The sequence below is a fragment of the Ailuropoda melanoleuca genome, chromosome 6 (genome assembly GCF_002007445.2).
Source record: "Ailuropoda melanoleuca isolate Jingjing chromosome 6, ASM200744v2, whole genome shotgun sequence".
In the NCBI taxonomy this organism is placed as follows: domain Eukaryota; kingdom Metazoa; phylum Chordata; class Mammalia; order Carnivora; family Ursidae; genus Ailuropoda; species Ailuropoda melanoleuca.
In genome coordinates this window covers 119339747-119362381 of record NC_048223.1, presented here as the reverse complement: position 1 = coordinate 119362381, position 22635 = coordinate 119339747, and the positions used below count along the sequence as shown (strand labels likewise).

The 22635-nt window shown below is 47.7% G+C and overlaps 1 protein-coding gene across 1 annotated transcript in view; it reads right to left on the bottom strand.

The window, feature by feature from the left end:
• Nucleotides 1-11597: 11597 nt before the first annotated feature.
• The window catches only part of WDR11 (WD repeat domain 11), a 58517-nt gene continuing 47479 nt past the window's right edge, over nt 11598-22635 (bottom strand). The window contains exons 20-29 of the mRNA XM_002915415.4: nt 20994-21102; nt 19836-19898; nt 18552-18617; nt 17590-17767; nt 16662-16757; nt 15982-16147; nt 15375-15472; nt 14772-14917; nt 13755-13834; nt 11598-12540 (exon numbers count right to left, since the gene is read on the bottom strand). Coding sequence (XP_002915461.1) covers nt 12383-12540; nt 13755-13834; nt 14772-14917; nt 15375-15472; nt 15982-16147; nt 16662-16757; nt 17590-17767; nt 18552-18617; nt 19836-19898; nt 20994-21102 — 1160 coding nt within the window. The 3' untranslated portion in view covers nt 11598-12382. The remainder of the gene's footprint in view (nt 12541-13754; nt 13835-14771; nt 14918-15374; nt 15473-15981; nt 16148-16661; nt 16758-17589; nt 17768-18551; nt 18618-19835; nt 19899-20993; nt 21103-22635) is intronic.

Sequence of the window (22635 nt, the reverse complement as noted above, 5' to 3'; positions counted from 1 at the left end):
GGAGTCTGCTTCTCCCTTTGCCTCTGTCCCTCCCCCCACTTGTGCTTTCACTCTCTCACTCTCTAGCTCACTCTCTCAAATAAATAAATAAAATCTCTTTAAAAAAAAGAAGAAAGTATAGTCACTTTAAGAAGACAGTGGCTGAGGGGCGCCTGGGTGGCACAGCGGTTAAGCGTCTGCCTTCGGCTCAGGGCATGATCCCGGCGTTATGGGATCGAGCCCCACATCAGGCTCCTCCGCTATGAGCCTGCTTCTTCCTCTCCCACTCCCCCTGCTTGTGTTCCCTCTCTCGCTGGCTGTCTCTATCTCTGTCAAATAAAGAAATTAAAAAAAAAAATCTTTAAATAAAAAAAAAAAAGACAGTGGCCGTTTCCTGGGGCTTTTGTGTGAAAATGATCATATACTCTGAGTGATAACAATGCCCCAAGGGCCAGGAGGGCACAGAATTGGGATCTAAGAGGTGCAGGCGGGAGGAGGGCAGAGACTGGCAGAGGAGGGACGGGGAGATGGGGTCACACTGGGAGAGCCACAGCTGGCTGGGCAGCTGCGAAGGGAGCAGAGAGGTGCGGGCTAGGCGTTCACTGCCCACTGAGCTGAGGGACATTCAAGGGGTCGACATCGGTTACAAGGACCAAAGCCTCCTCCCCACAGGTTGTCCCAGTCATCAGTGAAGCCACATGCCAGCCCTGTGCCCTGGACCAGATGTGGCCTTCCCTCCAAGGTGCTGGTGACAACAGGGCAGGCGTGAGGAGGGTGGAAATCGCCCCCAGGGGAAGAGCCTTGCTTGAAGCAGCGTGGGAGTGTTTGCTGGGGAGCCGGGGGCAGGGCCGAGATAGGACACACACAAAGGTCTCTGGGCAGGAGGACACTCAGAGCGCCAACGTCGGGGTATGCACCGCACTCTACCATTTCCCGGCTGCCTGCAGATATTTGCATTTCATCAACGTTAACTTCACCAAAATGTCCGAAGTGGGGAAACGCAGATCACAGAGCAAAATGCGGGATCCAGCCAACCAGTGACAGGAAGGACACCGCTAAGTCTCCCGAAGCCGCACCCCAGGCTCTTCCCCGTCCCTGTGATGAGTCTGGAGAACGGGCAGACGGGTCGGCGGAGAGGCGGATGCACCGCCATGCTGGGAAGACGGCCCTTTCTAAGCCATCGGGGCGTCTGAGGAATGGGGTGGCCACCTGGGCTCACCAGCTCTCAGCCACCGTCACTCCGACAGAAAGACAGGAGAGGGATAAGCAAGTACACTCAACCCTGCCGACACGTTAAAATAGTCTGGGGCCCTGTGCAGAGCTCAGATGCTCAGAGCCCACCCCTCGGTCCTCCCACTGCACGAGGCTGTGCGGTCATGCAAATTGTTAAATTTGCACCTACAGGAATGAGGCCGAAACACCTGGGACGTACGCCCAGGTGTGCCGGGGGACGGGGGGGGGGCGCGTAGGTAGTGCACTACGACCAAGGTGCCCCCAAGAGTCGAGCATCTTCTAGCTCTTTGCTTATGAACATAGTGAAGCTACAAAACACAGTGTGATGCCGGTGCTTTCTTGGTTTTATGATCATGAAAGTCACAAACTGTCATCACGAGAGCCGATTTAGGCCCGGAGGTGTATTTTGTTTGGCTTGACGGGATTTTTTTTTTTAATCAAGCCAACATTTAAAAATCTGGATATTCTGCAAAGTTATTTGGACTTTCAGCTTCTTTAGAAACATCAGGTCTGACACTCAGGGCCTTGGTCTCCTGCGCCAACAGGCAGCTGGCGCTGGGTGGCTGCTACGCTCTTCCTTCATGAGCCTGGGGCCCCCAGACCCTTCACGCAGGGTGGGCTGGAGCACTGCACCCTGCCTGTCTCGCTCACACTTATGACTGCCCACCCCCCCTCCCCCTGCCCCGCCTTGGCAGCATTTGACTTTCTGATTTGTTCTAGAGCTGGTGGGTCCCCGTTATCTGTAAAGTAAAATGGTTTGGTGCGTCTGAACTTAATCTATATTAACATCAAGGAACACAAATCAAGTTGCTCATGGGCTCTTCATGCAACAGTAGAAATGTGTGTACATTTCATTCTACCCCTACGCCAGTGACACTGTATGTTTTCGTCTTTTCAATATGATAACCACCAATCTAGAAAAAAAAGCTGCAGACTTCGACACTATTGGTCATTTCCGAGTGTTGTGTTAGAGGCTGTGCTTGTCCCTTGGCTCAGGAGTGGAAGGTGAGCACCATGGGAACTGGCGGAAGATCAGATCACGGCATGCCTTCTTTGCTGAACGGGGAGGAAGGCGCTTTATCTGGAACTTACCGCCAAGCCGGCTATATCCTGTGGCCCACTCAGCGGAGGTGCCAGGGCCACTGGAGACTTAGCACCTTCTTCAAGAAGCGTCCAAAATGGTTTGTTCTGTGTTTAAAAGAGGTGATGGAGAGGTTGTGAACCTAAGCAGGCCTTTCAGCGGACAGAGTGGAGTTGGGGCCCTGAAAGGCTCCCTATACTCTAAAAATAAGAGTCAGCTAGAAACAGAGCAGCCCTCCCAAGCATCGAAGCCCATTTGGGATCATCTCAGTTCCCAGCTGGATCAAGGTAACTTGGGGCTAGGGTATCTCCCTTGGCTGCCTGCAAAAGGCAAAAGGAAAACCTCTGGAGGAAGACAGCCCCATCCAAAGCTTCAAACTATGGCGAAGTTTTTTTATATAGAATGTCCGACAATCAAAGATTATCAGGCATATTCAAAGGAGGATGAATAAGATTGACAGCTGGCTTCTCTGTAGAAACAGTGGCCGTAGGAAGACGATGGGAGAGAGAGAAAATGATGAACAGGCTAGACTATGCAGTGAAAATATCCTTAAAATAATGGAGCCGAGAGATGATTGTTTAAGCTGGGTTATGGGTACCTAGATGTTCATTACATAATTTTCTCTACTTTCGTATGCTTGAAATGTCCCACAAAAGAAATGAAAGCAAAATAGACAATGGAGACAGACAGAAACTGAGAGAATTCATTACCAGTAGACACAGAGTAAAGACCCTGCGGGAAGGTGTTCTCCAGGCAGAGGGAGAAGGGTCCCAGATGGCAGTTGGGTAAGACAGGAAGGACCCATCCTGATGTGGGCAAGTCTAAATGGATATTGACCACGTAAAACAGTAATTATGTCTTGAGGAGCTTTGAAATACACATAGAACTAAAATACATGGTAACAATAGCTCCTGAGCCAGAAGAGGGATAAATGGAATTAGCATGTTCTAAGGTCCTTTTCAGTGTCCGGAAAGTGGTAAAGGTACTAATGTATGTTAGACTTTAATAATGAGTCAGGATGAGTGTTGTAATCCCCCAGATAATTATGAAATGAATAGAACAGAATACGTAAGTAACAAGATAATAGTGGGGAAATGCAATATTAAAAAAATGCTCATCTGAAAGACCAGGGAGTGGGGGGTAAGGATATAAAATGAGCAGGGAAGGTTGAAAACAGATAGTAAAGATTGCAGATTTCCACTGCATCGCATGAAGTCACGCCTTTGGGTATAAGTGGTGTAAGACTCCAACTGAAAGAGTAAATGTAAAACAAAAAATCCAAGTCCATGGTGCCTAGAAGGGACATCCCATGTATGTAGGGACACAAAAGGCTACACATAAAACATCCCGGGCTCAAGGGACATGAAAAACAATGTGGGTGGGCTCTTTGCAAGCGTAGTGGACCGTAAGGCAAGAAGCAAAGGGCCCCAGAACCAGTGGGATATGGACCCAACAGCCTGTCATGGCAGGAACCTTGCCCTCTAGTAACACATGGCCTGTGGCTGTCCCGGACCCTGACTCATCATGAAGCAGCATGTGTATGGACCCCTGTAGAAAATGCTAGAGCTGCTGCCTGGGTGAGACCCGCCCTGACTTCCTGGGGCCTCCAGCCCAGTGGAGGAGACAGACCGAGGAAGGGGGCATCATGGAGTCGAGTGGTGGGTCTTGTGGTAAGGTCAGAGGCATGAGATGGGGTGGAGGGCGGGTGAGGCAGGAGAGGCGTGGGAGACACCAAGAGCAACACCACGATGGCGTTGCATGGTCAAAATCCATCAGTATGTCAGGCCAGTTGATTGTGTCGCAGGTGCAAGTTGCAGGTGCTGACTAGGAGGGATGGCCTGGCCCTGGTTTACAGAAGACCTTTTATGTCATTTGAAAGAGAACAGTCTGCGGGGAGAGACTTGGTGAAGGGTTCTGGGCTGGAAATTGGCATCATCCACTGATTTATTGGGAAGACTGGAGGGGCAGGGTGGTTTTTTGCACTTCGAAGAGAAAGCCTTGGCAGGAGAGAAGGGAGGGAGGGAGGTCCGCGCTGTTGAAGTGCAGAACAGCACAGTCAGCCAGGGGCAGGCAGAACACAGCAAGGACTGTGATCAAATAGGTTTAGGAATCCCAAATTCCACAATCCTTTGCTTGGAGGGGCACAACGTGTATCTGGCATATTAAAGGCCTTGAGAAGGTCTGCAATAAAAAGAATTTATTAACTGTATTTATTTTGGCCTTTCCCAAACTTATTTGATTATACTTAAAAATGTTTATTAATATTTTGCAGGACATTATGGTTCCAAGGAACACAGATTGGGATATATTGGCAAAAAAAAAAAAAAAAAGTGTTGGCTTCAGAAGGCTGGAAAGCTAAAACCACAGAGAGTCCCACCTCTGGAATCTTCCCCAAGCCACAATCATGGGTCTGGATGGTTTCGACTGCCAAGCAGGATTTTCCTGGGCTGTAGGCTGAGGAATTGTTGGTGCCTGTATTTCCCTCTGATCAGCAGCGGGCAGCAGAAAGACATGCCAGCAATGCGTGGTGAGAGCTGCTGAGACCAAGGGCTGAACACAGAAGGTGGAGAGCCTGGCTTGGTAAAGCTGGTTGAAAACATTCCTGAGTCCAGAGGTACAATTGAAAGCCTGCCTTTTCCTTTTGGAAAGCAGACTCTGAGAGAAACAAATGCAAGCTAAAGGCCCTCTGCCAGGAGAGTGGAGTCAGAATTCCTACTGCTCGGGGCGGGGGGCGGTCCCTGCGACGGGAAGTCCCTGAGGAATTCTGGGTCCTCAGATTTGGTCAGTGGCAGCATATTCGTGTCCTTGACCACGGTAACAGATCAGCAAACACTTGGTGGCTGAACGCAGCAGAAATGTATTGTCTCGCAGTTCTGGAAGCTCCCTGGCTTCTGGAGGCTTCCAGGGCTCCTTGGTGTTCGTCGGCTGGCGGCTGCATCTGTCGATTCTCTTCCCATGGCCACCTTCTCTGTGTGTCCTCTCCTCTTCTCATAAAGACACCAGACATGGATTGATGATCTAATCACCAAGGTCTACCAAGACCCTATTTCCAACTAAGGGCATGTTCTGAGGTTCCAGGGGGGCATGAATTTTGGGAGACATCCTTCATCTCTGTAGAAGAGCCAGCGGTCCCACCTCTGTGCGTGGCTCGGGTGTGGAAGGATGGCCATGGGCTCTCTGCCTGCTGGGAGCCACTGGGTTCAATCACAGTCTGAAGGTCCGGGAGCTCAGGGACTGGGCTGTCCATGCAGCCCTGAGACTCTCCAAGCATGATGACTCCTTTGTAAAAAGCCACTGGCCACTCACCAACCCAACATGGCTCTTCCATTTCCGTCCACCGCAACCACGGTATTAGAATTAAGTTGCCACAACCACTGATGTCAAGGCCAGCAGTAGACTGAGAGGTCAGACTCATGATCAAAGGAATAAAGCAGCATTTGCTCGGACCAGACCCAGACTCACAAAGGGATGTCTTCCCTGGGCCCCCATCTGGCCACTGTTCTCCAAGGGCAGAAGTGAGCTGCTCCTGCCCTGTGTCTTCAGACAGAAGCTGGGTCTTTATGGACCCCCGGACTAGCCTTGCGCCTCTCTGGGAACGGGGCAGTGAGCTCTGGCCGTGCTGCATTAGTAGGGACTTGCTTCTCTGTTTAGTGTCCTAGTGGCCTCCAGCAGCTTCCTGAGGCTGTTCTCACCTAGGAGGGCCAGCTGCCAAGTTGCTCTGGGCACAGGACACAACAACCACAAAGGTGCAAAGGTGCTGAGGAGGGACGCGGTTCAGGACTGGCACGTTCCAGGTCAGAGATGTGGACAGAGGTAGGTGGCCAGGGGCTAGATCATGCAGGGCCTTTTAGAGACAAGCCCCGGTAAGGACTTTGGATTTTACTCCGAGGGTCGTGGGAGCCACTGGAGAGGTGTGGCCAGGGCTGCCTGTGAGAGAATCGTGTGTCTGGGCCACTGCGGGCTGCTCTGAGAACAGACAGCAGGGCCGACAGTGAAGCGGTAAGCCAGCAAGGCTGCCAAGTTTCCCGCCTCCAGACCTGAACTTCCTTTTCAAGGGCAGTCAGCCGGGTCCCACTCCAGTGGCCTGAGGAGCCCGGCAGGGTCAGGAGCTCTCGCCACTCCCTCCCTGCCCGTCTGTCCCTCCCTCCCTGGCCGGCGAGGCTGTGCTGAGCGCGCAGCTCCCCTTACCCAATGGGGGCCGCTGCCCGTCTCCGGTGAGCTGAGCACACAGGACTGGGCCCCAGCCGGGTCCCCGCAGGTGTCCAAGTGGCTGGTCCCCTCACTCCACCCACTTGGCCTGGGGGACGTGCTCCAGTATTCCTGAAAAACGCAACCCGGCGCTGGGGCTGGTTCCAGGGCCATTCTCATGCCCACACCTTTTCCTGTGCTGTTTCATTTGCCTGGACACCCTAGGCTCATGCCTGCTGGCCCTCCTTCTGCCCACCAGGCCGGGCCACGCTGATACCGCCTCGTAGGAGCTTCCGGGGTGTCAGCCTGCTCCCCCCCATTTCTGAGCCCAACGCACCTGCCGCGCACCGTCCATCTGTCCCGTCTGTTGTGGAGTGTCCCTTTTGGATCACCCCCCTGGGTCCTGTCTAGCCCTTCACCGGTCAGGGTGAGCTTCCCCTTGTCCCCTGTGCCCAGGGTTGCTCTTCACTCCCTGCCCCCTCCAGTCCCAGTCCTACCTCGTTTTCCAGAAGTGCCTCGGTGTTGTCTCTAGAAGTGCTGGGAGCATGGTGGTTCCCACAGGGAGAGACAGGGCCGGGGATGCGGCGGCAACAAAGACGGGGACGTAGGAAGGGGAATCTGAGGCCCAGGCAGAAGATGTGCTGCAATGGGGAGATTTTCAGAACTGCTGGAAGCTGCTGGAGCAGGTTTCTAGAGATGTCTCAAGACACAGATGGCAACCCACTGGGCTCCCGATGGAAGTGCTTTCTGCTCACGGGTTTTCCACAATGCCAGAGCGGGTGAGGTTAGAGACGTTGAGTCCATCTTTCCTTCTTTGCGTCCGAATCCCAGCTCCTGCCTGCGTGCCAGGCAGCCGGGCTCTGGATAGTGAGCGAAAGCGACCACGCCATCCACCTCAGCGAGTGCAGAAGCAGATAGACCGCGCCCGTTCTGGATCATGACTGGGGTCTGGAGCGCCCTCTAGACTGACAAGCCCCCGCATCCATCATCCTTCTGTCAGCCACCCCAAGAGGTCGGCAACATTGCCACCTTCTTACAGGTGAGGCCAGGCAGCCCGATGGCAGGGACACGCTGTCCCACACTCCACTCTCCCCTTGCCTCCACATTTCAGGCGCAGGTATTCACAAGCACCGCTGAGTGGGTTCAGAGGCAAAAAGCAAAACCCAAGGATCAGCAGAATTATTCTGTTGGCCAGAGAATGGTTCCCGCAGACCCTTTGCGATGTGCATCGGCATTTCCCAAAGCACAAATATAGATCAGACTCTTACCCCCACTTGAATTAACCTGCCTTGGAGTCTTGCTAGAACACTCTCCTCCTGGGACAACTTCCTAGCTGCTTGACTGGACACAGTGTCTTTTCCTTGGCCTACTCTTGGTGAAGACCGGCAATTGAAGATAAGCAAAGGCCCATCGTTCAAATTCCCGACTGACATGAGTTCTAGAAGACCACCAGGAAGCAAACAATCTATAGAACTGCACATTATCGTTGGACAGGTAGTTATCAAGAAAACTCTCGGTCATTCCCCACAAATCAGCCTGAGAATCTTGTTTCTCGGGCCTCCTCCTCACTCCCTTCCGTAACGTGTCTGTGCAAACTCAGCGGTTTGCCAGTTTCCTCCCGAGCTCTTTCGATCGTACTGCAGACTCGTCCATTCTTCACTTCCGGTCCGTCCCACTTCCTGGGTCCTCCACATGGAGCATATGAGGCCCTAGCATCAGTCACCGCGGCTCCCCGAACCCAGGACTCTCTGCCCAGGGTGGTCATACATGTGCGCACCCTACGCGTTCACATCAGCAACGGCGGTGCTCACCACTGGCTCAGGACAGAAGTGTTCTTCAGCTCCTACCCTGCCTGCAGTAGTAGGGCTCACAGATGATGCTCAGACGTTGAAAGACTGGAATACAATGAGGGTCTTATTACAGCAGGACAGCTTAGGAGGTGTCTGGAGTAAAACAGATTTGCTTTAAAATGTTGATATGAAACAGCTCTTGGGTTTAAATTTTTCTATCAACTACTGATGCCTTTTACAGAATTGTCAGGAATACAGTGAAGGTCACCCACCGCCATGGGAACTTGGGCCTGTAAAGGAGCGAGATAGGATGAAGCTGACATCTTTCTGCAAAGAGGTTGGTTCTAGTGCACCTGTCACAGGAAAATCGCAAAGGGCTTCACACTGATCTGCGCCCAGTAAGGCAGCTGGACACCTGGAATTTCATCACAAGCAAGCATGTGGGGCCTTGAGTAGGAGTGGGTACACAGTCCTATAAAGAGCCAGACATTTAAATATTTTAGGCTTTTCAGGCCATACGGTCTCTGCTGCATCTACTCCTCTCCGTCTCCGTTGAATGAAAACAGCCACAGACAAAGAACAGACGGGCATGATTGTGTTTCAGTAAAACTTTATTTACAAAACAGGCAGTGAGTGGGATTAGCTCCCCAGGCTAGTCTGCAGACCCTTAACCTAGAGGGAGGAGGGGCGGTCACGGGGAAGAGGCCCCCACCTGGGCAGCTCTCCCTCCTCTCTCTGCCTCCACATCCACCCACTTCACTTCAGCTTAAAAATACCATAAACGCAGAGAAAATGGACCCGAGCTACATTTTTAAAGCAGTGACTGAGGAATGTCTTTGTATCTGATCTTACATTCTCGGCTGCCTCTTCCAGCCCAGGCTTTCTGAAGCAGTATCGCAGGGTCTGGAACAACCCTCTTTCACTTGGCCGAGCTAGATATGAATATGCGAGAAGCGAGGGGAGCCTGGGTGGCTCAGTGGGTCAGGCTCTGCCCAGCTGGGGAGCCTGCTTCTCCCTCTCCGGCTGCCTGCTGCTTCCCCTGCTTGTGTTCTCTCTCTCTCTCAAGTAAGTAAATATGGAAAAAGCGAAAGCTGAAAACCAACCCAAATTGCCCGTGGAACCCAGAATGTCTCCTTCTCGGTATCTAGAACAGTTACTGCTACCTCGACTATGTCTTGTTTCTCAGTGTCCCCCCAAAAAGTAAGGGGTGGTGGTGGTGTTTATTTGGCCTTTCTAGGCAAGAGAGCCACAAGCTGAGGGAAAATGCTTGAAACCGTCTGAAGGGACTCATCTGAGAGCTTCAGAATCACTGGATATCCTGAGTGAGAGAAAAGAGAGGCTTTCTGGGGGTTTTCAGCGGGTCCTGCACAGCTGGAAAAGCCAACACATGGAAGGGCCCTTTAAGGACGGGAAAGACAGCAGGACTGTTTCCCCAGGTTCCGTCTGGCCTGCCCATCTGGTCGGATTCCAGCAGTTCTCAGACGTGATGCCTGGAGCCCAGCTTCTTCCCTCCCTTCCCTTCTTTCAAAACAGCAACACCTTAAAGTGTCATCAATTCAAAATGCCCTTTCATTTGAAATGGAAAGAGTGCTTTCTTTCACAAGCTGTTTGGAATCAGTCACCTCAATTCCAAGCAGAACAAGAGCTCCACTGGCTGGCAGAACGCACTCCCGGCGGCGCCTTGGCCTGGAGGCTTTACTGTTGCACAACCTACGAGTTTGCGCCTCAACGCTCCCCTTCCAGCACATCCCACTGCTGAGGAGAACGGGATGCGGTGGGTGACCACTGAAACCGAACGATGACCTCGTGCCGGGTGACGTCCCCAGGCAGTAGACAGCTGGAGGGGAGTTGTTCCGTGGACAATTTCTGAGCAGGAACAGCAGTGCGGGATAGGAGGCTTGTACACATGCTGCTCTGAGAACTCTTTCAGAACAGCATGTCCTGCTACCGCTTTCAAAGCGATAAAAATACTAAAGCAAGACGGCGGGGAGGCCTAAAGCACACCATCATTGGCAAAACAGGAGCAACAGAGCAGGAAAAAGAGTGAGTGACCGGCAACGGCCCTGCAGAGATCAGCCAGGAGGAGGGGGTCACCCAGGGGTCCCCAGACCAGGTCTTCTAGATCCGCTGGACCAGCTGCCAAGGGAGGGCCCAGGGTCCTGACAGCACTCCTGTGGGCATGGGCACAGGGAGGTCCCTGCAGCCTCGAAGTCATCGTCACTCTTGTCCCAATTCTGGCTGTGGGTTTCACCCTGGGAAGCCTCCTTTGCTCACGCAGCAGTAACATGAGGTCCCTAACGATCCTTCATGAAAAGACAAGCGTAAGAGCAGGCTGTCAGCCTCTGTCCCTGAACGCGGACCAGAGGTGAGCGCAGCTGACAGTCAGCTTCCAACCCACAAAGTCACCAGGGAGAGGGGCTCCCAGGTTCTGTTCGGACGGGACTTTCAGTTGTACCTTGACAGACCGGGTCTCCGTCTTGTCGTGAAGAGTAATGACTGCCATCCCACCCAGCTGGACTGTGACAGACTTCAGGCCCTCGGCCTCAGGCACTCAGCAGGTCCCTACCTCCGTTCCCATCATCAGTCAGCAGTGCCTCATTACTTAGTCGTTGGCCTCCAATCCAAAGCATATAAAATTTTCAAAATGCCCCACTCCAGAGTAAGATTTCTTTTTTCCCCTCTGCTTACGAGGCCAGCACTCTTTTTTCCTTTAGGTAGCTTATAGTTGAAGAAACAAAATATATGTGGGCAATCATTTAACCATAAGCAGCATAGAAAGGGCTGTGTTTGCCCACGGCCTTTAGGAATTCCAACATAACCTGCCAGGCACAGAAAGGACAAGTGAAGTGAGCCAGTTACAGGACTAATGAATGCATCCTGGATTTCTTCTAGAACTCTGGCTGAAGTGTCAGCCTGGGAACAGGCATACCTGCGATAAGCCCATCCTCTCCGTGGATCGCAGTTCCTTATTGGAGGGGATCATTGATACCTAAGGGTAGAGGCTATGACTCCATCTAAAAATCATAGCTCCTGGTGGGTGTGAGGAGATGTGCTACCCTGGACATAAAGGAGGGGAGACAGGAATGCCACTTCCTCACCTCACCTCACCTCCGAGAGCCCTGCTCCCTCAGGAACTCTGAGGCACATCTGCGCACGGTGGGGGTGTTGGTCCAATCCTGGGCCACAAGCCTGAAATTCCTATACTCCAATTTCTCTGGACTCAGCAAGCGTCCTGGATTTTGAAGGGTAAGCAGCTGGGATGACTCCTGAGAGGCCAACACAGCCCCTGGCCTCCAGCACAGCAGCTCGGGGAACACAAACGCCTGGCTGGAATTTCCTTTTTATTTATCATTTTGGTAAGTTACAGACAGCAATAATTTATAATAGTCACATCTCATATACTTCAGTTGTCAGACAAACACAAAGACAGAAAATTAAAGCACAGCGAGTTCAAGGAGGAGGTTACTATAATACATCAGAGGAGTTAAAATCCAAAATACCCAAGACCCCACATACTAGAACAAGACATAAAGCTTAAAATTTCCCTATGAGCCTAAAATTACAAAATTTAGCAACTGCATTAAACAAAGAATCACAAGTTCTATGTTCTCAAGGTAAGAAACAAGGAATGCTTTGGTAAGTCATCTTTACTGTTGAAATATCTCTGCTCTGTCTCTTGAATGATTGTATTGTATATAAACACAAGCACAGCACATATTTGAGAATAAGTCTCACAAACTTCTCTATTAGATTTTTCAAATATTTTTCCGTTTAGTCAATGAGAAAAACAATTCAGTCACTTGAAGTTTTAAAAAAATTAAAATTATTTCCAGGGACTCTTCAAGCTGTCTCCAAAAGTATAAAATGGTATACCTTTTCAAAATCTGAGGCGTTCACCGTTTTTTCTGAGATAAACACAGGACGTGAACTTGCTCTTAGCTACGGAAACGCTCACTTGCCGCTGTGCACGTGCAGCCTTAGAAAAGCAGTGAGCAGCTCACGGGGACCCTGGGACGTCGGCATCCTCAGCAGTCAGGACCGTGACTGTGCGCACTGCCAGACCAGCCCCCGTCCTGCTTGCGAGGCAAGGCTCCCAGCAAATACTGACCCATCACTCTTCGGTCTGTTCTTGCCTGGGGGATTCCAGCTCATTCAGTAAATCTCTGCCAGCTGCTCCAGCTTTTGAAGCAAAAAGAACTGCTCCCTGTTTAAAACCGAGGTTCTTCAAACTCCGGGCATAATCTGCATATATGGCAGAGATGAGTTTCTGTAAGCCACGGTTAAGGAAAGGAAGGGCAGAAAGAGACGTTATTACATCCACCACGCTCCCAAAGGCAGTGGGGCTACTCAGAGGGCCGAGGGGGCCCATGGGAGGGCAGCAGGGGAAGAGAACAACACCGAGCATGGACACCTTTCCTGGGGGTGGGTGATTCCTGGTTGGAGGAGGCGAGGTCTCAATCTGTGATGTCACCCACTATACTTTCCAAGAGCTGAGTGCAAAGCATCTCCTTCTAGAAGATCGAGCTAACATCCTCCTAGACTATTTCAAAGCCTAACACGACTAAGGACTACAAAAAGAAAGACTCAAGTGCATACTCTCTGGCATCTGAAAGGCTGAGTGGCGGGTGGTTTGGGGCAGATACAGCTTAGTGAGAGGTTCTAATTACAAAGCCTGCCTGGAGGTGTTGGGTTTCAGACAGCCCTGTTTCCTTTTGCTCTCACATTCCAAACGGCCCCTTCCAACTAGAGGCAACTTCACCAGTGCCTGGATATAGGACACTGAGTAAGTTCAAGTCCAGTTTCATTTTCTGTAACAAACAAAACAAAACATATATATACACACACAGAAGACCAAGTATCTGACATGTAGAAATGAGGCCACAAAATAGGAAGTCCAAGAGAAGATGTGATGAGAACAAGCGGGACTCAGCAAACGCGAGCAACTGGGAGCTGTCTACTCAAGCCCAATCCTTTCAAAGAAAACCTTGTGACTCAAGTGGTGTCGGCAGTGGGCCACTGCGAGCCGCCTGCATGACGTGTATCTTTGAAGTGCCATGTCTGGTTCCAATTAGACTGTCACTCTGGATAACAATGTCTTTTTTATTTATTCCAGAATGTATAATCCAGATAAATATATACATTTTATTCTATGGAGTGCATTCTTTTAAATAGTATTATTTTAAAGTAGCAGGTTCCTACATACCTGTCCTAAATTATTTCCTTTAAGTTCAAACACCTTCACAAAATTTGGAGTCCCGTCCCTTCACAGCCCCTCTGCGTCCCCATCCATCTTAGAGCCGATGCCAGCGACGCACCCATCTTCTTCCTGATCCTCTCTCATTTCCCCCTGTTTTCTGACTTCGGCCAATCTGAGTATGGATGGTCCCTGATATCATACAGCCCTTGCCCAGGCAGTACAACTAAGAGAAACCCACTCGTGCCGTCTGCCTCCTCCTTGGCATAATCACCCCAGCAAAGGATATCTGTGTCCTCAGTGACTCCGACGGCACCGTACTTGAGACAGGCTTCCACAAACAAGGCAGCTCTGTCGAAGTATCTCATGCTGCTCAAGAGAACAAAGTGAGTCAGGCTTTGTGATTTACGGCAGGCAGGGGAAGACCCGCCCGAGGGTTTATTTCCGTATAAAGACTTGTACCCATTCTCCCTGGAAACCTGAGTGCCAGTAAGCTACACTAGACTTTTCCAAGCCCTGGCTCAAAGAGGAAAGCAGGGGACAATACTCATGTCCCTAACCCCAGGCTCCTTTTTTTTTTTTTTTTAAGATTTTATTTATTTGTTTGAAAGAGAGTGAGCGAGCCAGGGGAGAAACAGAGGAGAAGGGACAAGCAGACTCCATGCTGAGTGCAGAGCCTGATATGGGGCTCGATCTCACCACCCTGAGACCATGGCCTGAGCAGAAATCACAAGTTGCATGCTTAATCCGACTGAGCCACCCCGGCACCCCAGCCCCAGGCTCTTTCTAATTAATATTTACAAAAACTGTGACACAGTTGAAATACACACAAATCTACAGAGATAGGACAAGTATCCATGTACCCACTGTCCAGATTTAACAAGGAGTCTTTTGCCATATTTGCCTCAACCTTAGTTTTTAAATAAATAAAATTTCTCCTAAGTGATAGTGTTATTTTTGAAGGGGACATCTCACACTGGCAACGCGTTCTGTCATCCTTCCTACATCTTAGTTGTTCTATTTAAAGCTGACTTCTCTGAAGACTTCTTCTGTGTTCCTTTTAAATAGATACTTGTTAGGTTTGTGAGTATACTGGTAGGAAATAGAGCTCCTAGACCAAATGAAGATGACTAAACATGGACTGTGGACTGTTCCTTTCCCCGTAGAATTTTTTTTTTTTTTATAAACCTAAAAGGTAAGCTTCTCCTTTCACTCCACATAGTGAGTGTTCCATCCATTCAGCAGAGTCTCCAGAGAGCACGAAACAATTCGTCACCCTGACCAGCACGAAGCACTCTGGGTGTACCTGTGAAGTGTCTCAGCCACACTGAAAAAGCAGCCCAGAGAGAGGAGGACCAGGAGGGCCTTTGACTTCTGGTTGACTTGTGGAGAGCAAAGGTGGTCAACCCACCGCTTTAAAACATCGGCGCACTCTTCAGAACTTAAACGGACCTGAGAAAGATGCCCATGTTAAAAACAAAGACACCCTGCACTATACAAGGAAAACTATGACGTAATCAACATGGGATCTGTTCCTGTGAAACCAACGCTAGGCTTGGCTTTGCTAGCACACGCCTGACCTTGCTGCTTACCATGAAGAGCAGTGGTGACAACCCAAGCCTGCAGAGCTACGGACCTGGCAACACCTCGGGGCTGGAGTCTGGGCTCACACCCCAGCACCCCAGCAGGGCAAGGGGCCAGCTGCTTTCACTTAATTGCTACCAAAGCAATCCATTGCTCCATAAGAAGAAATGTAATTTACACTCATCAACAACAGGAGCCTTAGAGGTGCAAGAAAATATTTGCATAGCAGCCGTGCAGCCAAAAAATTGCTTCTAAATCATGAGTCCACAGTTGAAGACTGAACTCTCTACCCCAAACGCTCAAGGCACCTCACGCAATCACCTACTTTTGCGAGCCACGCCGCCCGGTTCCACTCGCCGTATGTCTGCAGGTAGCGGCAGGCGTCTGCAGCTTTGTCTATCAGGCAGAGCAGCTGCACCCCCTCTGGAAGACAAAACAACAGCCCCACAGGTGACACCGTGGCCCCTCTCTGCCAAATCACCACGAAGGAAAACCACTATGTGACTGCATCTGTTTTTGTGCCTTTTATAAGCACCGCCGACACTCGTGACTGAAATTGTCACACAAAACAAAAGAGTTGTATTATGTTGCCCCTCGAGTCAGGAGGGCAGCAGCACCGCTCTAGTCCCGACGGCAAACCGGGAAAGCGCGGGTTCACGGCGCTCTCACTGCGTCAGCCTGCCCGGCCCAGCTTCGTCCCACTCGCGCCTGCTGTCTTGGTGACTGGGACTACTGCCCCTTTCACACATGACTTGGGTTCTGCTTCAGATGATTAAATGATGCGGTCACCATGCAAGTAGCTAGCCACAATCCTCCTATTTCTCTCCAGCATATAGAAAAAAGAAAAGATCTATCTGAATAACCAAAAGCCTTGCTGGGAACGGGCCTGATTTTCCAGAGGACCGGCAAGGACAGCCCAAGGCGCGCCTTACCTGCCAGCTTGCCGTTGGCAATCATGTTAGTTGCGACCAGCTTAATGGTGCTCTGGGAGGGGCCTGAGGAGGTGACAGTGGTGACCAAACAGGCTTTCAGGGAGTCACAATAATAATGCTGGTTATCCGCACTTGTTTCCAATAGCAACTGCACAGCTCTGTCTGTCTAATGAGAGAAACAGTTCTTCTGAGGCCGTTTTCTTCCAACATAATCTTACTGCACTCATAATCTCAAACACTGAAGTTATAGCTTAGAGAATTCAGAACTTGTCAATGCTTTGTTTATACATACAGAAAGTGAACACAGTGTGCTCCTGCGTCTTTGGAACACAAGTAAAACCACAGTGTGGTTCACACAGACGCTCCAGAAAACTGCTTTCTCTAGCTCTGCATCAGTCAATCCAGAGACACCAAACCAAACCAGTCAGCTCTCATCTGATCTTATGTAGCCAGAATTCCAAGCTAGTCAACCACAGATTTTTGCTTTCTCACAAGGTTTGTTAGTGTTATTTTGAAATAAAGCCTAAATTTACATGTATACTTTCAGGGAAATACTATGATCTACCAATCCATCCATGTGCGTGCGTGTGCACGCGTGTGCGTGTGATCTACACGAGGCTCTGAAATACTAATCAACTGGAAACTCCATGAAACACGAAGAGTTGTAAAAACTGACATACTTGACCCAAGAGAAGTAGCTGGTCTGTACATTTCCTTGTATGATCGTAAGTTGACCGTTTTACTTCCTGTAGATTAACCCTTTCCAGCTGAAATTTCTAGAGTAGGAAAAAAAAAAAAAGAGAAAATTGAGTCTGGATTCTAAGACTTGAGTTAAATTTTACTATATTTAATAAAATCCTTTTATAAATATTATTTTAACTTCTGAGGTTATTAAATAATCAATTTCACAGAAATCCAACAATGTAATAAGAATTTGATTAGAAAAATGTTGAAACGATTCTCATTTGTGTGCGAGTTTGCCCGTTTACAGAAGCCGGCCCTTAGAGTTCTGAGGTGAAAACACTCTAAAAGTACCTTTTTATACACAGAATAAATTCAAGTCAAGTGAGAGAATTATTTGTTATTTATAGAAAATAAAATAAGAGAATAAAAATGAATCTTCTACGTTAATAATTTTAAGACAAAGAAAAAATATAGACTTAATAGTAAAATTCTAATGTGTATTAAAAAACTTGATAAGCATTTATGAGCTTTTCAAGTCCTGAGTTAGGCCTTTTTTATGCAGACGTGCCAACGGACTCATTTCTATTATGTGGACCTTCACTTAGCTGGAAAATTTTCTAACTCAAGTTTTTTTGTTTTTTGGGTTTTTTAAAATTTATTCATTTGACAGATAAAGAGAGAGCGCAAGCAGGGGGAGCAGCAGGCAGAGGGAGGAGGAGAAGCAGGCTCCCCAATGAGCAGAGAGCCTAACGTGGGGCTCAATCCCAGGACTATGGGATCATGACCTGAGCCAAAGGCACATGCTTAACCGAATGAGCCACCCAGGTGCCCCTAGCTGGAAAGTTTTCTAAAGTTCAGATACTTACAAAGACATAAGCCATCAAGATGGGAGCTTTAAAGAGTTTAATACATGAAATATAATACCTGAAAATAGGCATTTTCACAGAGTATATCATAACATATATCCAGCGGGTTGTTCACTTTGCTCCGAGGCACAGTTTCTTTAGAGCCTGGGGCGCCCACTGGCTTTTCCTGGGACAAGCTGTGCAGGTAGTGGGCAGCAACGGTCCAGAAGTGCAGCTCTGACTCATCGCCGTAAAGCCTGGGAAGGGTGACACCAAAGTTCCACTGAGCGCACACAGCAGATGTGGCGTGGACAGGGGCTCCCCACAGAAGCCTCAAGGACCAGGAGCACAGAGCTGTCGTATGAAAGACCATCTGGGACACTGGCCTATGCCTGGCAGGGTGACAGAGGAAGCAGCCCGTTCTCCAGCCCCATTACCAGGTCTCAGACAACACAGGCACCTGAGGGCACAGCCCCTTCACACCCAGACCCCCTCTGTGCTGTGTTGACCGCAACATGATGGTCCCAAGGCCTGGGCAATGATTCACCTGCCTTGTCATCAGCACACACACCTTTCAATCTGGACCACAGCTTCACAGTAAGGAAGAAATTCCTCCAGGAAAACTGGCTAAACAAGGTCTGGAAACAACTGCAATTTATTCTCTGGGGAATGGATGGAAATGTCCTTTTTGTAAGTGACAACTCTACCATTCGGTGAGGAAATACAGATTATTGCTTCTAAATATAACTTATTGGTATAATTAAAGACATACCCTTTGTAGCTGACATTTTAAAACACAAATTTTAAAAAGTTGTCTGTAGGAGGCAGCCTTTTCAGTAGAGAAGGCCTGGATCTCACATTAAAAATGTAATTTTTTTTCCCTATTTGTATTACTACTTTCAAAATTAACTGTAAAGCAAGGGTGAACTGGTATGTTGTTCTAAAATCTAAAAGAGTTTGTTTGGTTTTAACTAAAAACCCTTAAGAAGAGAAATGAGTTCATCTGAAATTCTGTCTCTTACACAGAACACTGAGTGTTACCTTGACACAAGCAGACATCGCTGCAGGAGAGTGAATTCTGGATCGAGCAAGAGTTTCTTGATGTCACTGCAAACAGGAATCCAGACAAAGGCAAGGCAAAAATTTTTAATCAAACAAGAAAGGAGATAAATCAATATACTCTTGAAAGGGGAAATCCACTCAAAATTGTTAATCTACTTAAAGTTTTGCTATTCTTGAAATGTTGTGTTCTTTTTGAACTAGTTAGTATGCTTAGAACTGACAAAGGAAGTCACTTTGCTGTGACCCTGAAATGACAAACGCTTTCAAAAGGCTTACAGTGTGTCTAGGCCTAGAGAACTGGTACCGGTCAGCACCACAGGGGGTGAGGCTCTGACTCTGGCTTCCATTCTTGCAACAGTTCAACTCATGGTTATGAAAACATGAATAGCTGCCTAACTATAGGAACAAGAATGTCACTGTTGGTAAAATAATTTTGCTACTCATCAGAAACAGTATACACTTTAGAAGAGACAGATTCAGAAACTATTCCAAATAAAATATTTAAGGAAGAAAGGCATGTTTTTATAAATTGATATTCCTGAAATAGCCACATACAGAATATTCATAAATCAGGGGAGGAAAGATGCTCTTTAAATCTTACCGACTTAAACACAAATGTTAACTTTTGGATACAGAAAACAATAATTATTTTGAATCTGGCATCAATAAAACATGGTAAATTTATTAAATATTGTGATTACATGTGACAGATTCTACGATTGCAAAAATGTATTCTGTTTTACCAAGAACTTGTGGACCCATATTTTTCTGTTTCCTTTGCAATATTATTCCCAATACGTACTTTTAAATGCTCTTGGCCCTAGGGAACACATTAATTTCTTAGAATTGTGCACACACAGCACCTGACACGGAGAACTTATTTTAGAAAAGGCAGCTGCCCCAGAAGAACCGCACTGTGCACGGCCTCTACCTTGAGGCTTCGTGGGGGCGTCTGTGGTAGAGGCGGGCTGAGCTACAGGGGTGCTCGCACCACAGCTTTCGTTCCTGCCCTGACGTGGGACCACAGACATCTAACACGGAGGAACTTGGTGAAGGTAGATGCTGTCACCGTAACTATTAAATAACTACATTTTCTACAACGCAAAGGTTCTCAAAGGAAATGAGCCTCTATGAATAGAATGGTCTCTCCCTGGGCTACTCACACTTTCTAAAACACAACTTACTTTAACTTCAAAAGCCTAAATGATTCTATTTTCTTTCTCATAGTTGTATCCTCTAATAAAACATAGCTGGGGTGCTTACTTCGACAATGAATTCAGCTGCTCTTGAAGGAGATTCTTTATTTCTTCATTTTCTGGATAATCACTGCACAGAAAAGATTTTGAATAAGCTCATTCTCTCTTCACTAACAACCACGCATTTCTTCACCAAAAAAAGTTGTGCCAATATAGAAATAACGTCTTTGCAGGCCCTGGTTTAAAAAGCTGGTTACAGACTAAACGGCAACTACTCAAGAACCCACAACCACCTTTCATGTCTGCTTTTATCTTATTTAGTTAAAACAATGAAATGAGCAAAGAACGTCTCTCTGGCTTTCGAGAACCCAGAAAATTTATCAGTGGGTTCTCCAAACGATCATGCTTAGATTCATGTTAATAAGAAACCTAGCAACGACTAAAGGGATTTGTCCTTTCTGCTCTGCAAAATGGACATTCATTTCTCCCAGTAGATTCTTCTTGGAAAACAGATACCTCATCACATTACTTTTTGTATTCCCCTAACCCATGCCTATCTGTGCACTCCACATGACGTAAGTTCAGTAACACTTGTGCGTTTAACTAATAGCCACTAATAATAGTTACTGTGAATATATTTTTGTAATGAGGCAGGCAGTGAGATTCATAAAACAGAAAATATCTCTGCAGTAAACTCATTACTGCTACTTTTTTAAAACAGATTTTATTTATTTAAGAGAGAGAAAGAGAGAGCAAGTGAGCACGGGAGGAGGAGCAGAGGAAGAGGGACAAGCAGACTCTGTATAGCCCGATGCGGGGCTCCATCCCAGGACCCTGAGATCATGATCTGAGCCGAAATCAAGAGCTGGTCCCTTAACTGACTAAGCCACCCAGGCGCCCCTCTTACTGCTTTTAAAAAGAATTTGAAGCCTGGCCTCGCATTCCTCTGGGCCTAACTGGCCCTCTTCACACTCATTGTGCCATACCTGTGTTCACACTACAGCCGCCGAGAGCAGCTCGAGCACCCCAGCTCCCCACGCCCACCCGCTCCCGACGCCCAGACAGACAGATGAAGGATTCCTTCAGGGCGTCTGCTGTCTCTGCCTCAGCCTCTTCCTATGGTTCCAATCTTTTAAATCCTAGAATACAGGCGCCTGCTGGTTACATGGGTGCCCTTCAACCCCAACCAAATTAAGGAAGGAAAATAAAAATGGCAAAAACTTACACCTGAGAAATGTCCAAAGAATACTGTCCATTCCACGGCTGGTGTAATAAGAAAGCCTTCAAGGCAAGGGAGGCCCTTGGAACAAGGAGATAGGGGCACCACACAGGCTCTAGATAAAAATAAAAAAAATTAAGTAAGTTCTTTCTTTTAATAAAATAGAATTTTATAGTTTTACTGTGAAGTTTCAGCTATAGCTGTTTACAGGGAAGTCGACAGAGAACAAAAGCATTAATCTGGTGGCAACTGAGAGAGTATATTCAGTGTCATCACTGCTTAAAGACAAACAGGCTGAGAGTGGAGAGATTCTCTTCATTCAAACTGATTAATAGCTCTTTCTTCCCCTTTAAAATTTAAGTGTCCTGTATGGTATAAAAACACTGATCCTACGTTAATAAAAGGTTCAATGCAACGACTCAACAGATATTAATAAAGCTCATTATTTTAAAATACTAAAAATATTTACCTGCATCATCTTATACCATTTGTTTATACCATTTGTTATCTTTGCTTTTCTGAGACTATTCAACTAACACAGCCCATCAACCTTGAGCTTGTCACTAGAGGGATCAGGTCACCTCCGATCAAAGGCATCCTCAGGTCTCACTTACAAGGGCAGCTCTTATCTCCCTCGACTATGGGCTCTAGCCTCCCCTACATGCAGCAGTGGGCTTACGCAGGACGTAATAAACAAGATTTGCTTCTTTTTCAACCTGTTCTAATGCAAGGAAGCAGAGACCCAGAGGTCCCAGCGCCCAGGCAGCTCTGCTGTTGCCACCTTACACAGCCCACCCGTCAGACACTCGACCTGGTCAGAGGTCTTTAGGACTAAGTAATTTTACCTAATTAAACTTAATTAATTTTAACTCACTTAAATTTAAAAATTAATACTTGATTCAGACACTCTACTCAGGAATACATCACTACTTTTTCAGTTATCAATTTTATAAAATATAAACATGGCTTAAATATTTCTGCTGAAAATGTGTCCCCTAAATTGATCCATGTTCTTCTTTTTTTTTTTTTTAAGATTTTATTTATTTGACACAGAGAGAGAGAGCACAAGGAGGGGGAGAAGCAGGCAGAGGGTGAGGGAGAAGCAGACTCCCTGCTAAGCAGGGAGCCCAATGTGGGCCTCGATTCCAGGACCCTGGGATCAGGACCTGAGCCAAAGGCAGCCTGCCTAATGACTGAGCCACCCAGGTGCCCCATGATCCGTGTTCTAATGTTAAATATACCCTGGATTTTGAAAACCAAGCATTCAAAACTGTGAAATATCTCATTAGTAATTTTTAATACTGACTATATGTTGAAATGATAAAACCCTGGATATACCGGGTTAAATAAAATTTTTATTAAGATTAATTTCATCTATTTACTTTTTAATAGTGCATACCAGAAAATGTAAACATATATGGCTCACATTACATTTCTGTTAGACGGTACTGCTTTAGAAAACATCCTTCCATGTAGTTAGATAAGTATTAAATCATAGATAAAATATCTTATGTGGACTTTTCAATTTCAGAGTCAGAAAATGGTCAGAAATATTTCTAATACTATTTTTTTTTTGCACCCAAGAGTTTTAATATTGATTCACTAAAATCACTTGAACTGCAGTCCATATTCAGAGGTCCTCCTTTAC